The following is a 15366-nucleotide window of genomic DNA, read 5'->3' on the forward strand; positions in this document are numbered from 1 at the left end:
AAATAAAAAGTGGTTAACAGGACACGTTTTCCCCATGGGTCGTATAAAAGATTCCATGCAACGAGATGTCTGACAGCAACAGGCCTGGAGCAGAGACCACTGTCCCTCGCAGTCGCTGACCCAGTCCCTGTCCCTGACCCTGTCCCTGTCCCAGTCCCTGTCCCTGACCCTGAACCTGTCCCAGGCCCTGACCCTGTCCCTGACCCAGTCCCTGAACCTGTCCCAGGCCCTGACCCTGACCCTGTCCCTGACCCAGTCCCTGTCCCTGACCCTGACCCAGGCCCTGACCGTCTCTGTCCCAGTCCCTGAACCTGTCCCAGTCCCTGACCCTGTCCCTGACCCAGTCCCTGACCCTGACCCAGTCCCTGACCCTGTCTCTGTCCCAGTCCCTGAACCTGTCCCAGGCCCTGACCCAGTCTGTCCCTGACCCTGTCCCTGTCCCTGACCCAGTCCCTGACCCTGACCCAGTCCCTGACCCTGTCTCTGTCCCAGTCCCTGAACCTGTCCCAGGCCCTGACCCAGTCTGTCCCTGACCCTGTCCCTGTCCCTGACCCAGTCGCTGACCCAGTCCCTGCCCCTGACCCAGTCCCTGACCCTGTCCCTGACCCTGACCCTGACCCAGTCTGACCCTGACCCTGTCCCTGACTCTGTCCCTGACCCAGTCCCTGACCCTGTCCCTGACCCAGTCCCTAACCCTGTCCCTGACTCTGTCCCTGACCCAGTCCAGGTCGAGGGCAAGGTACCAAAATGCTTGTCAGAGCCCAGCTGCCCGGCCGGGTGCAGGGCGGCCGTCAGCTGTTCCCCAGACGCCCTGTCTCGGTCCGGCTTTGCGTGGGGACCGGCTCCGGGGCGGTGAGAGCTTCTCTTCCAAGTGGACAGGCTTCCTGGCCGGTCTGCACCTTCCCCGCTGCCTTTCACACGGGAACCCCGCCGGCATCTCGGGAAGGAAACAGACCCTGGTTCATGAGCAGAAAGAGTTCTGTTTTTAAAAATGTTGTTTACTGATTTCAGAGGAGAAGGGAGAGGGAGAGACGTGGGTGAGAATCACGCATCGCTGCCTCCCGCAGCCCCGCGCCCGGGCCCGCGCCGACCTCCCTGTTCCCGGGGAGACTCCGCCAGAGCCGCGCGGAGCGGGAGGTTTCACACCAGGAACCCGCGCCGCCCCGGGTGGGGGGGGGGGGGGGGCCGCCGGCTCCGAGGCTGCCGTCCAGGGCGAGTCCGGGCCACAGCGCTGACCCGCCGGAGGAGCCACCGCTTCCGAACGGGGCGCCGGGCACGGCCGTCGGCCCGAGACCCAGACCGCCCACCCCGGCGCCGGAGCCGGGGCCGCAGCCGCCCCTCCTCGCCGCGCCCCGCACCTTCCCCCCCGCGCAGGCCTCTCGGCGTCAGACTCGCTCACAGCGAACCGCCCTGCAGGCCGGGCTCCGGGCGGGAAGGGACCTGCCTGGACCCTGTCGGCGGGTCTGCAGGACGACGCGCAAGTTCATCCGAGCTGCAGCCGCGGCCTCCGGTCGGACACGGGAAACCCGGCGGCCCACGCCCCGCGCACGCAGAGCCGGAGCCGTCGGCAGCGGGCGCCTCGCCTGGGCGGCCTGCGCGTGCGCGGACCCGAAGGCCCACAGCGCGCCCCGCCGGGCCGATCGACCTGCTCGGGGATCGTCAGCGCGGTCTGGGCACGGGAACCGCTCCGTCTCGCGAGGCTGCCGCCAGCGGCGGGGAGGGGCGGGGCCTCGGAGAGAAGGCGGGGCCTGAGGCCGCGCGGCGTTCCCAGGAGGCTGTGCGGCCCTCGCTTCTCCGGGTGGGCGCGTGAACGGCTCCCGCGGCGCAGCCATGGCGCTCCACGTCCCCAAAGCCCCCGGCTTCGCGCAGATGCTCAAGGAGGGAGCGAAGGTGAGGGCGCCGGCCGGGGAGGGGCGGCGTGGCGGCCGCGGACGGGAGGGCGGCTGCTCCCGGTCCCGCGGTCGGAGGGAGAGAAGGTTCTAGAAAGGGCGGTGCCCGGGGTGGGGGCGCGTCCGGCCTGGGCGCCTCCGTCCCCCCGCGACCCCGGGTTCGCGTCCCGCCGCGCGCCTGGTCCCCACCCTCCGGGACGGCGGCGGAGGGCGGCGGGGCCGGGGCCGTCGGTCCTCGGGCCACGTGGTCCGGGCCCCACGGGACCGAGGATGCCGAGCTCGGCCCGCAGCCCCTGCGATGGGGGTCGGGCCCAGGGGGCCCCGGAGCTGCGCGCCCGCGGGGACCTGTCCCCCCCGCCCCGCGCTGCTTTCCGGCCGGACCCGGGTGTCCCCGGAGCCTCCCCTTGTGTCCGTGCTCCGGGACGGCCTGGCGCCGGTTGCTCCCGGTGGCCTCGCTCTGCCCCCGTTCCCTGCGGTCAGTTACGGACACCGGCAGCGAGGCCCCATCTCGGACAGTTTCGGGAGCGAGCTTCTTGCGGGCAGAACAGCGTGGCGGTCACTGGCTTAGACGCTGGGGCAGCCGTGGCCGGAGCAGGACCAGAGCAGGAGGGAGCTCGGCGATGGCGGCGCGGACGGAGGGCTGGGCGCCGGGAGGGACCCAGGGGCGGAGGGGAGGCCGCCCGGCCACAGTGCGGGTGTCCCGGCCGGAGGGGCCCGTGGGCACCGGCCCTGGGGGTGGGGTGTGGCCACGGAGGACGGGGAGGAGAAGATGGAGCTCAGGGGGCCTGGCTCGGCTCAGAGGCGAGAGCGGGGAGGAGGCAGGAGGCTGAGACACGGCGTCAGCTCGAGGCTGGAGTTGAATTGCTGGGGTCACAGCTCCTCTGCGTGGACCCTGGGGCCCGTGGACCCTGGGCCGGCGCTGTCAGGGTTTCCGCAGGGACCGCCGTCCTGTCCAGGCGGTGTCCGCTCGCACGTGGGCTTCTGGGTGCAGGACTGGCCCGCGGGCGGGAGGGGGCGAGGGGCTGAGCTCCGCGCGGTGGTTCCTGGGGCTGCTGTGCTGGGGGAAGCAGCTCGGGAAATAGGCCACAGTCACCCCAAGTCCAGAGCATCCAGATCGCAGCAGCGCTCCTTCCGTTCTGTGTGTGAAGGGGGATGTTGAGCTGCATCGGGAACCTGCCCTCGGGGCCTGAGCGTGGGGGCAGGTGCACCAGCGGGACTTCCCGGACCCGAGCTGCTGGCCTCGCTGAGCTCAGGCCCCGACACAGCAGCTGCTCCTCCCCTGCCCCCTGGAAGTCGGGTCGGTGCTTCCACCTGGAGGAGCCCGCGGCCTTCCCTGCAGAGGGAGGTGGAGACCCTCCCGGGTCCCTGCGGGCCGCGTTCCATCCGTGACGCTGGCGGGGCCTCTGCATCATGAACACCGGGCACCGGGCTCTCACGCCTGCCTCGCCTGGTGGGCAGGACGGTCCGGGGGCTGTGCTGTCACTCTCGACCCCACTGTCCCTGGGAAGGCAGGCTCCTGTTTCGTGTTCTAACCAGAAGGTCTGTCCCAGCATTTCTCAGGGTTGGAAGAGGCCGTGTACAGGAACATCCAGGCCTGCAAGGAGCTTGCCCAGACCACTCGCACGGCGTACGGACCGAACGGTAATCCATCTCCAAGTTCCGCTGTCGGCTGCACGGGCTCCACGGCACTCTGCTCGCTGGAGAGCGGCCTGCAGGGCGGCTTGGACGTTACCTCAGTCCAGCGACACCACTCAGGTTCCAGTGTTGAATCAGCAGCTCAGGTCCCTGTAGGAAAGTAGGGATCAGACGCTCCTGTCTGTCCTCGGGAGACGATAGGAAAACTGTGGCTCTGGCTGTTAGGCAGGAGCTCCATTCAGTATAACAGGTGCCCAGCATTTCACACCGACATTGGGACTTAAGGGAGAAGGGTCTCTCGCCTCCTGCCATCAACGGAATCTAGTTAATGCAGATGAATCAGCAGAGAAATAACATACTTTTAAGTAGATCCTTCTGTGTATATTAGTATGATTTATATTTATTGATCAAAAAGGAGACGAGATTGGCATCTTCCCAAGTGAACTGGGGAGATGCGAGGGGAGGCATGACCTGGGTGTGCGTTGGGGGCCGTGGGAGAGTTGGAGTGGGGTGGGTTCTTCCAGTTTAAGAAATGCATGGAAACAGATTTTTAACTAGAGTTTCCTGGGTATTTGGAGAAGGATTTGAATGGTTATGGACTTGTTTTTCTAACTTAACTTTCAGGAATGAACAAAATGGTTATCAACCACCTGGAGAAGCTGTTTGTGACAAATGATGCGGCGACTATTTTAAGAGAGCTGGAAGTAAGTTGCGTCCTTTAAAAAGCCAAGAATTGTGTTGGTAACTCGAAGGTTAAGTAGATCTTAACCTGGAAGAAACCTCATTTCAGCCCTGGGCGGTCCGGCTGGGTCCGGTTGGTTGGACCTGGTCCCATGCACCAGAAGGTCTTGGGTTTGGTCCCCTGTCGGGTGCTTTTGGAAGGAAACCGATCAGCCCTGGCCTGAGGACTGAAAGGTCCTGGGTTCAGTTCTGGTCCGGGGCACGTACCTTGGTTGCAGGCTCGGTCCCCGTCCCTGGTCAGGGCACATGGAGGAGGCAACCAATCAGTGTTTCTCTCTCTCCCCCTCCCTCCCACTCTCTCCAATCAGCGGAGCCCAGCGGGTGTGTCAGTGGTTGAGCCTCAGCCTGTGAACCCAGGGGTCAGCATTTGATTCCTCGTCAGGGCACAGGCTGGTTTTTCGGGCTTGATCCCCGGTGGGGGGTGTGCAGGAGGCAGCCAGTCAATCCATGGTTCTCTCTCATCGTGGATGTTCCTATCCCTTCCTCCCTCTGAAATCAGTGAAAACATTTGTTTTCTAATTTTAAGTAAATGGAAAAATATCCCCAGGTGAGGATTAACAACAACGAGTAGGTTGCTAAGCACACAGATGGCTGTGCTGTCTGGTCTGAAGTGTGTGGCACTGAAGTGACTTATCCGAGGCAGGGACAGCTGATGCTCAGAGCGGCGGCTTTAAGAAAAGACCATTTGTTTGGCTTTGTGACAGTGAAACGGCGCTGTTCTGACGGCATAGTCGGTAGCAGAGATACGGCCGCAGGTTATTGGGACAGTCAGCACTTGTCACCGCCTGTCCCAGAGGCCGCGTGACCCTCAGCAAATGCTCCTGAACTTGGCTCTTAAAGCCGCATAACTTAGTCCTTTTATTTTTTAAAATATATTTTATTGATTTTTTTACAGAGAGGAAGGGAGAGGGATATAGAGTTAGAAACATCGATCAGCTGCCTCCTGCACACCCCCTACTGGGGATGTGCCTGCAATCAAGGTACATGCCCTTGACCGGAATAGAACCCGGAACCCTTCAGTCCGCAGACTCATGCTCTATCCACTGAGCCAAACCGGTTAGGGCAACTTAGTCCTTTTAAATGAAACCCTATAGGCGTGTAAACATTTCTCTCACTTTATTAAATAATATATCCTTAATGTTCTGAATAAAACAAATTTAATGGCACAAGATGCTGGAGGGACTTGTCATTGTGAGTGTCGTGGGCGGTGCTGTTCTCGGAGTCGCTCGGTTGTGGTGGGGATACAATCCTCATGATGTGATCATAGTACTGACTTCTTAGTTTTCTCACCGTCAGTTGGTACCCCTTTCTCATTTTTAAAAAAATATATTTTATTGATTTTTCACAGAGAGGAAGTGAAGGGGATAGAGAGTTAGAAACATCGATGAGCCAAAACCGGTTTGGCTCAGTGGATAGAGCATCAGCCTGCAGACTGAAAGGTCCCAGGTTCGATTCCGGTCAAGGGCATGTACCTGGGTTGCGGGCACATCCCCAGTGGGGAGTGTGCAGGAGGCAGCTGATCGATGTTTCTCTCTCATCGATGTTTCTGACTCTGTATCTCTCTCCCTTCCTCTCTGTAAAAAAAAAATCAATAAAATATATTAAAAAAAAAAAAAAAGAAACATCGATCAGCTGCCTCTTGCATACCCCTGCCTGGGGATGTGCCCGCAACCAAGGTACATGCCCTTGGCCGGAATCGAACCCGGGACCGTTCAGCCCGCAGGGCGACCCTCTATCCACTGAACCAAACCGGTCAGGGCCCTTTCTCATTTCTAAAAAAGCATCTGAATCCTAAGGGGGAAAATTCACTTAAAATCTTGGTATACTTTTTTGGAAGAAACATTTTCTATTCCCCTTTTTCAAATCACAATTGATTCCTTTACATTAAGAATAAACACAGAAAGTGAGACTCATGCCCCACTTAAATGATACCTGTTTTAGCTCTCATAAAGCTTTTTTAAAAGGCCTGGAACTAGTGGTGGGAGTTACAGTGGGGCCTTGACTTAAGAGTTTAATTCGTTCGAGACCAAGCTCGTTAACTCAAATTGCTCTGTCAACTCAATGCAAAAAATCGGCCGGGAGACAGCTGGTATCTCAAAAAACTCGTTAGTCGGGGCACTCGTAAGTTAAGGCCCCACTGTACTTCATTTTTAATCGAGTGAACGCACAATGACGCCCTGACCTGGTGTGTGGAGATGGACGTGCTGGCGACTGCAGGTGAAAAGCATACACACTGAGGTCATTCCCCTTCACAGTGACCACGTGTGGCCAGGGACCAGGGTGCCTGGTTGTCCCCTCGTGACCACACCGTTGGTCTGTGCGGTGGAGTCACTGGCCCCTGGGAGATCGGAGTTGACTGATGAAGAAGAAATGGGAATGAATGGCTGTATTGCTTTAAATATCCGGTGTCTTAACTTGCTGTTAAACTCAACCCCCTCCACCAGGTGCAGCATCCTGCTGCCAAAATGATCGTGATGGCCTCGCACATGCAAGAGCAAGAGGTTGGAGACGGCACCAACTTCGTGCTGGTGTTTGCTGGCGCTCTGCTGGAGCTGGCGGAGGAGCTCCTGAGGATCGGCCTGTCGGTCTCTGAGGCAAGCGTTGACTTTAGTGTCCTAGTTAGTATGTGTGTGCTCACGTGTGTGCATGTGTGTGCTCATGCATGCACACCCCCACTGCTTCCAAGAGCCATCCTCAGAGCCCCAGCAGCGTGAGCCTTCCCTCTGCCAGTGCTGTGGACCGGCTCTGCAGGCCCCGCCTCGTCCGCACCAGAGCCTGCCTGTGAGGCTAATAAAATGACCCCGGTCCATTTCAGGAGAAGGGGGTGAGGCCTCAGGCAAATGTTGCTTGAGACCTTGTAGTTTATAAGTGGTGGTTAGGATTCAGATGTGGCCTCTCGCCCATGGCTGTCCTAACTCGTAGGCTCTGCCATGACTGTCGTTCTGGACATGTGCTTTGTTATTTCATATTGAAAATGAATGTACGTGTTCATGGGGTCGCCATAATATGCTGCTTTGTCAAAAGTATGTCTTTGAGAACGGTTTTTGCATTTCACACGTCAGGTCATCGAAGGCTATGAAATCGCCTGCAGGAAAGCCCATGAGATTCTTCCCAGTTTGGTTTGTTGTTCTGCCAAAAACCTCCGGGATGTTGACGAAGTGGCGTCTCTTCTCCACACGTCCATCATGAGCAAGCAGTACGGCAACGAAGCCTTTCTGGCCAAGCTCATTGCTCAGGCCTGTGGTGAGTCAGGATCCAACATCCCTTGTCTGACGGCGGAGCTGCTTCCTCGCTGTCCCCCTGCAGCTCCTCATGCCTCCTCTTTCTCAACAGTGTCCATCTTTCCTGAGTCGGGCCATTTCAACGTGGATAACATCAGAGTTTGTAAGATTCTGGTAAGTTTAGAAAATGCATTTGACATGACCTAGATAAGTTACTTGTTTTGGGGGGAAAAATTGTGTTAATCTACACCTAAACCTTGCCTTGGGTTTTGGCACTTAGGATTGATTCATTTATTTTAATCCTCACCCGAGGATATTTTAAGTGTAATGACACTTCTTCATCAGTCAACTCCCATTGGTTTTTAGAGAGAGTGGAAGGGAGAGGGAAGGACAGAGAGAAACATTGATGTGAGAGAAACTCATCAATTGTTTGCCTCCTGCACATGCCCTGACCAGGGCCCAGGCTGGGGAGGAACCTGCAACCGAGGTACATGCCCTTGGCCGGAATCTAACCCAGGACCCTTCGGTCCACAGGCCGACGCTCTATCCACTGAGCCAAGCCTGTTAGGGCTAAAGTTGTCGTTCTTCCATGATAGCTTGAAGGGTGAGAGCGTGCATAGCAAAACACTGATCTTCATATTCTTTGGATGTGCCGCGTTAGAGCCGCAAGCTTGGGCAGTTTTGTTTGGGATGGAAGTTGTCCTTTGCTCTGCAATAATAACTTTAATGTTAGCATTGAAATAAGCCTGTATTTTTCATAAAAATGTCTGATTGGTATATTAAAACCAGAATTCGTGGTTGTGCACATTGCCATATGACTGTGGATGTAGCGGAAGTTTAGCCTCCACAAGCACACGTGCCCGCTCTGTGTGTGTGAAGGTGCCCAGGCTGTTTTCTGACTCCATGCAGTGCCCCCTCATTATTAAGTGGTGAACTTGGGAGATCTGAAACGATGCTTGTTCTCTGTTCTGCCCCAGTCCTGAGTGTGCCTGTCCCTCGGCCCCCAGTACTGGGGTGGGGGAGGGGCGCTGGATGGGTGGACGAGAACAGTTTTCTGTCTTTGGCGCCTCCCACTGTACTGAAGGCCCACTCCCCTCCCCCATATCGGTGGCCCCTTCCCACCCGTTCCCCAGGGTCAGCGCTGCAGTCTGTCGCTAGTGAAGAGGTATTATTGGTGACTGCAGACAGCACAGCCCGGGTGCTGCTTGTGCGCTCACTGTGGCCTTGGTGTTGCTCCTCAGGGCGCGGGCGTCGGGTCCTCTTCGGTCCTGCACGGCATGGTCTTCAAGAAGGAAGTGGAAGGGGACGTGACCTCCGTCAAAGACGCGAAGATAGCTGTGTACTCGTGTCCCTTCGACGGCATGATAACCGAGACCAAGGTACCAGCACTGGGAGGGAGACCGGGGCTGCCCGCTCAGGCGGCTACAGGATTCTGTGTTCTAGGGGTGGTTTGCTCTTAACCGGTGAATACTGTGTAATCATTGGAAACTCAGGTCATGTCTGGTTTTTAAAGCCGGGTTTATATTTGAATATCTAATTCCAATACTGAAGATTGAGTGTGAGTCTTTACACAGTGGTGTGGTTTCTGTTGTGATAAAGATGGCCCTTGACCGCTATAGGAGTTACACACTCAGCAGCAGAGTGCCCATGGGGAACCCCAGTGCTGTGTGCTGTTCATTCGTGTTTTAAAAGGCGACGTTGGGCTTCGGTAGCATCCTAAGAAAAACATGCTGACGTAATTAAAATTATACGTTTGTGTTTTTTTAAATACATGTTACGTCAAGTTTGAAGTTTATGGGTCACTGCTGGCTTCATCCCGAGATTGTTGGAGCCGAGCTGATGATGGGCTCAGAAGTGTGACAGGTTTGGGTGGGCAGTGGTCATCAGTCCACATGCTTATAAAAACGTCTGCCCGGTACAGAAAAGCCTATCATTGTCGTTTTGCACGTGGCAGATGCTTGTTGGTATAGGGAAGAACCACATTGTTACCTAGGTAACTATTTGTCAAAGTCCGACGCCAGGACCCTTGCCCAACAAAACATCGAACGTGCGGTGTTTCTAGCCTTTCCGCCAAGGTGCCTGTCAGGGAGCAGGTGTCCGTTTTGGAACGGGAGGCAGGGAACAAGCTGGGTGTCTATTGTAAAGGTTCCGTATTCTGCTTCATAATACACTCACGTGGATTTTCGTGTTTTTCCCAAATCTTTATGTCTTCAGTAGAATGCTATCTTATGACTTTGAACATCAAAGCCATGAGATGGTTTTAAAGAGAGTTCCTCCTTGTGTTGCTAGGGAACAGTGCTGATAAAGACTGCTGAGGAGCTGATGAATTTCAGTAAGGGAGAAGAAAACCTCATGGACGCACAAGTCAAAGCTATTGCTGACACCGGTGCGAACGTCATCGTCACGGGCGGCAAGGTGGCAGACATGGCTCTCCATTACGCAAACAAGTACAACGTCATGCTGGTGAGGTGAGGGCTGCTTCCTTCTGCTCACCTCTGTTAAAGGGCTTGTTGATGGTGCGGCACTACCAAATTCAGCACACCTGACGGCTGTTTAAAAAAGGGAAGCATAAGGTATTCGATCAAAGAGCAAAAGTACTAACTGAATCTTGGGGTGTCATTTGAAGAGAGGGAGGGAAGGCGTTCCTGGCAGAGGCCTGGCACAGTCACCAGAGTGGGGTCAGGACATGAGGCACTGGACAGGTCCTCTACCATCCCCCCTCTTCTCGTACTTGATCTGATGAGCGGTAAATCCCTGCTCTCTCCCTCATGTGGCTGCCACAGGAAAGCAGACGTCTCCTACGTACCCTCATGCTTTACAGCTGAGCCCTCAGTGTCGACGGGGACTTGAAGCTCCCTGTTCTAGAATAATGCGTGACCCGCGCCGCCCCTACCCCCACCCCCAACCTGGGCTCCCCGTGCAATCCAAACCTTTTCTGAGCTTGGACCTTCAAAAATGTGTGGCGTGGGGACCAGTGTACAGTTTCCTGCTTAATCTCTGTGTTGTTTTCTAGCTGTTGGAATCAACGCTTCTATTAAGGTCTTTGTTTTGGGTTTTGTTTTTAAGGCTGAACTCAAAGTGGGACCTCCGGCGGCTGTGTAAGACTGTTGGTGCTACAGCTCTGCCTAGGCTGGTATGCATTTTGGACACGTTAACAAACGGCCAAGCCTATTGGTTATTGTTGTTACAACGGTCGCTTTCTTCCAGACTCCTCCTGTGGCTGAAGAAATGGGGCATTGTGACAGTGTTTCCCTCTCAGAAGTGGGGGACACCCAGGTGGTGGTCTTCAAGCACGGTAGGTGCGGGGGGGGGGGGGGGGGGGGGCGCAGGTGCCCGCAGCCCGGGAGCTCGAGCTCTTCACTCCTCCCCAAACGTCTGCACTTGGCCCACAGAAAAGGAGGACGGGGCCATCTCCACCATCGTGCTCCGAGGCTCCACGGACAACCTGATGGACGACGTGGAGAGGGCGGTCGATGACGCTGTGAACACTTTCAAAGTTCTCACCAGGGTCAGTCCCAAGGCGTCTGGAGGTGGCGCTCGCTGCAGGGCTCAGGCGCAGTGCAGACTCCTGAGCGCGGGGCGGCCTTCCCGGGGCGGCTGGTGGGAAGCAGAGCCCTGTCCCACCTGAGATCGTGAGCTGTTCTTGAAGGGATGGTTGTGGTTCCTTCACAGGCACAGCTCTTAGGCTCCCATTCATGCTTTCTCCCCCGTCATGTACCGACGCCCAGAGCTCTACATCTGGGTCACAGCTGTGCTTAGGGAGTGAGGAACAGGTCCTGACCAGCAGGCCCTGGGTAGAGCACGGGAACCGAGCACAGAAAAGAAAACTCCTGCTCATTGACATTTTCTACATGTTACAGGATAAACGTCTTGTGCCTGGAGGTGGAGCAACAGAAATCGAGTTAGCCAAGCAGATCACGTCCTACGGAGAGGTATAGCTTTCTCGGGTGCAGTGGCTTTCCTCCTGTGATTTGAACAAATACATGAACAAGCTTGTTTCTGCTGCAGACGTGTCCTGGGCTTGAACAGTACGCCATCAAGAAGTTTGCGGAGGCGTTTGAAGCTATTCCCCGGGCACTGTCAGAAAACTCGGGGGTTAAAGCCAACGAAGTCATCTCCAAGCTCTATGCAGTGCATCAGGAAGGAAACAAAAACGTTGGATTAGATATTGAGGTATTTGGACAAAACTCTGTGAACTTGGTTTTGTGAATGCAAAACCTGCAAGTAGAAATACTTGTGTAAAAGGAAAAGGGATGAGAACTTACTGTCTTGCTTTATCAGTAACCTCCTATAGGGTGTGTAGGGTGGCACTTTTGTCCTGTAAACATTTCCACATAAAGAACCTGAAGGGAGACCTGCTCTGCCCACAGGCTGAAGTCCCTGCCGTGAAGGACATGCTGGAGGCTGGTGTCCTGGACACGTACCTGGGGAAGTACTGGGCCATCAAACTGGCGACCAACGCCGCCGTCACGGTGCTCAGAGTGGATCAGGTGAGGGGAGGGGGGTTCTGATCTTTAGAAAAACTAATACTCGTGGGGCTCAATAGTGTGTTTTCATGGAACGAGGCCGAGCACAGTTCTCTTTCTGCTCACAGGAGTGGCCTTCATCTTCGCCTGACAGGTGTAGGAGGGCCAGCAACGGTGTCTTTATTCTTTATTTTTTCCCCTCAAATATGTTTTTTTTTAAATTGATTTTAGAGAGAGGAAGGGAGAGAGTAATAGAAACATCAATGATGAGAGAAAATCGGCTGCCTCCTGTACGCCCCCTACTGGGGATTGCGCCCCCAATCCAAGCATGTGCCCTGCCCGGGAATCGAACTGTGACCTCCTGGTTCATAGATCGATGATCAACCACTGAACCTTGCCGGCCGGGCCAGTGTCTTTAAACAGATCTGGTTCACAGTCATCGTTTTCAGGCCCTTTGTAAAATAGCATGGAGAGGAAGTTCAGGGCGACGTTGGTGAGGAATGAGGCAGGACAGAGGGCAGACACTGCAGGTCACCAGCTTACAGGGAATTCATGAGACGGTAGGAACTGGGTGCTTAACTTTCCGACTGACAAATTATGTGTAGGGGGAGGACTAAAAGATTTTAAAGATATTAAAAATCATAGTATTTCTCCGCTTCTAAAAAAATTTTGTGGTAACGACTACTGGGCTCAGAGACAAACCTGAATTCACAATTTTTCAAGGTGTTTGAAATATATTTTTGATGAAACTTAATGAAATATATTTTTCTACAAAATTCTAGAAGTGATTCTAAGCAATGAAGTATACGTACTTCGTAGAACCTTGTAATTTGTGGGAGCACAGTATCCATCCATTAAGTGAAAGTTATGCCAAATTAACCTTGTGAGAAGCAAGTGGGGTGGGAACTAGACACCTGAGCACAGGGACCAGTTGGTGATGTTGGCAGGAATACAGACGGCAGCTCAGTGCCAGAGAGCACGTTGCCTATCACAAGATGAGCAAAATGCAGCTGGGCTTTGTGTGGTAGATTCCTTAGTTGGGCGTTGTTACATTGATGTATTGGGTAGTTTTCATTGAAAATATGTATTTTCTAGTTTTTAAGTAAACATAGTGGAAGCCTAAGGAAATGCCTGTTCTAAAAGTTAGCATGTGGCCAAGAATGGAAACTATCAAAAGCAGAAGGGGACAGAGATGGGAGCAGATACTCTGACAGGCAGTTCCTTAACTCAGACCCTTTGTGATGTCAGCTCTCCCAGCGAGACAGTAGCTGCAGTCGCCGAGGGCCTCGGTCACAAATGTGCTTTTGGGTCTTGGGTTTAAACAGGAGCCTGGGCTTCTTGAGTTCGTTGTTGTCTGCCTGGCCTGCACTTGGGAAAACAGGTGCCGACCACCCTCTGACCACACTCGCCAGTGTGTGTTGCTGCCATGAATTTGTACCTAATTTTGCGAAGCGTATATTGTGGGACGGGACTTGGAAATCAGTTGTAAGTGTTGCATAATGAAGAAGGGATGGATTGGCCTTTGTCAAATAACAGTCCACAAATCAGCATCACCTAAAACTTGTAAAAATTCAAATTTTGGGGCCCAACCCAGACTCACTGAATCAGAAACTCTGGAAGGAGGCCCAGCAATGTGTTTTAAAGAAGCCGTGCAGGTGGTTACGAGGCCCCGAAAGTTTGAGAACTGGTCTGGGTACTGTTTAAGAAATCAAGCTACACTTAGATTCTGAAATGATAATGCCTTTAGTTCAATCTGAACTTACTTCAGTTTGTAAAGTAGTATTCCAGGAATTTAAGGCTCATATTTCTTACGGAAGCTTTTGAAAAGAGGTGAGGAACCAATCGGGTAAGGGGGTGGTATTGTGCTTTAAACAGAAGCCAAACCCAGAAACATTTCTTAATATAAATTTGGGGAGCAATACTGTTTCTAGTTTTGAGATTCAGAAAGTATGAGTTGGAGAGTTCTATTCTGAGGAAACCCAACTAATTTTAGACTCTCCCAAATTGATTTCAGCCCTAAACTGTCACCTCCCTGCTCCCTTTTTTCCAAACAAATCCTCCTAGATAATAAAAGGGTAATATGCAAATCGACCAAACAGCAGAAGGATGGGTCACTATGATGCACACTGACCACCAGGGGGCAGGAGCTGCCCCCTGGTGGTCAGTGCAATCTCACAGGGGGAGCCCCACTCGGCCACAAGCTGGGCTGAGGACTGGTGAGCGCCCCTGTGGCAGCACCAAGGATGTCCGACTGCAGCTTAGGCCCGTGCTCCCCTTCAGTTTGACATCCCCCGAGGGCTCCCAGTGTTGAGGCCTCTAGTCCTGTGGTAATGCTGGGCTAGCACATTGTAGATGAAGCAGAGGCTTCTGGTGTGTGCTTTTAACTTGCCACGGAACTGGGTAGGTGAACTTGGGTTCATGCCACACGCTTCCTGCCGCTGGAGTGGTTCTCGGGTGCGCGACTAGAAATTTTCAGTGTTGAACTTACTAGATTTTAATGGCAAAACTGGCAGGTGGACCTAAAGTTCCTAAACCTCAAGGAAATTGTGATGAAGATGGTTGGCAAGACAACACTCGTGTATAAATAGCAAATCGGGTGCATGTTGATTGGTTCACGCTGGTGGTACGTGGCAGTCTCTCTCGACTCCATGGGTGTTGACCTGCAGGTCTTGGAGGGAATGAGCACCCTTCCCTAATGGGTGTGGGTGTTGCTGTTAATGTTGAGGAAAGCAGGGAACTCTGCTGAGCGCTGGATTTCATGTGCACTGTAAAACCCATGGCTTCTATCTACATGAGTGCTTAATCTTCAGTGAGGCCAATAAAAACGTGATCTTTTTTCTTCCTTCTAAAGGTTGAGTTTGTATGTTCTTGTTGTTTTGTGTTGCAGATCATCATGGCAAAACCAGCCGGTGGGCCCAAGCCTCCCACGGGGAAGAAAGACTGGGACGACGACCAGAATGACTGAGTGGGTTAATTTTTGCTGTAGTCGTAGTTGTAGTGAACTAGGAATTGCCTGGCGTTTTTCTTACGTTAAGAAGTGTTGTGTTTGTGTCCTTGGCTGGACAATGCAGTAAAGGTGTTGTTACTATCAAACCCTCGTTTCTGTTGACCACTGTCCCTGGATCTAAGACGACTCGACCTGGTTCATGCAACTGGCTGTGGGAGTGATCAGGGGCCTCTTCCCCGTGTGTGCCGGGCCTGCTGCCTGTTGGTACATGAGTTGTATCGAACACGGCTGTGCTCGTGTACTCAGACATGGTCTGCGCTGCTCTCGCGGGGCTTGGCCTTGTGAAGGGGTGTGACAGACCAGTTTTTATCACAACTCTGGAAACCCTAAGACTCACAGTAACTTGTTTCATTAGCAGCGAAGGGTTGAAATCCTTACTCTAGCAGCAAAGTGTAAAGATGCTGAGA

The 15366-nt window shown here is 54.2% G+C and overlaps 1 protein-coding gene across 1 annotated transcript; it reads left to right on the forward strand.

The window, feature by feature from the left end:
• The first annotated feature begins 1771 nt into the window (after positions 1–1771).
• CCT8 (chaperonin containing TCP1 subunit 8) lies at positions 1772–15045 on the forward strand. Its single transcript, XM_070407312.1, has 15 exons — positions 1772–1890; positions 3440–3530; positions 4149–4228; positions 6710–6859; positions 7328–7508; positions 7599–7660; positions 8728–8865; positions 9776–9954; positions 10553–10619; positions 10694–10781; positions 10879–10994; positions 11347–11418; positions 11495–11659; positions 11857–11976; positions 14840–15045. Exons 1-15 carry the CDS (start codon positions 1831–1833, stop codon positions 14915–14917), a joined length of 1647 nt encoding a protein of 548 aa, XP_070263413.1. The 5' UTR covers positions 1772–1830; the 3' UTR covers positions 14918–15045.
• Positions 15046–15366: the final 321 nt, after the last annotated feature.

This window comes from Myotis yumanensis, unplaced genomic scaffold (assembly GCF_028538775.1).
Source record: "Myotis yumanensis isolate MYYU_CA2020_CCGP unplaced genomic scaffold, mMyoYum1.0.hap1 SCAF_2, whole genome shotgun sequence".
NCBI classification, from domain to species: Eukaryota; Metazoa; Chordata; class Mammalia; order Chiroptera; family Vespertilionidae; genus Myotis; species Myotis yumanensis.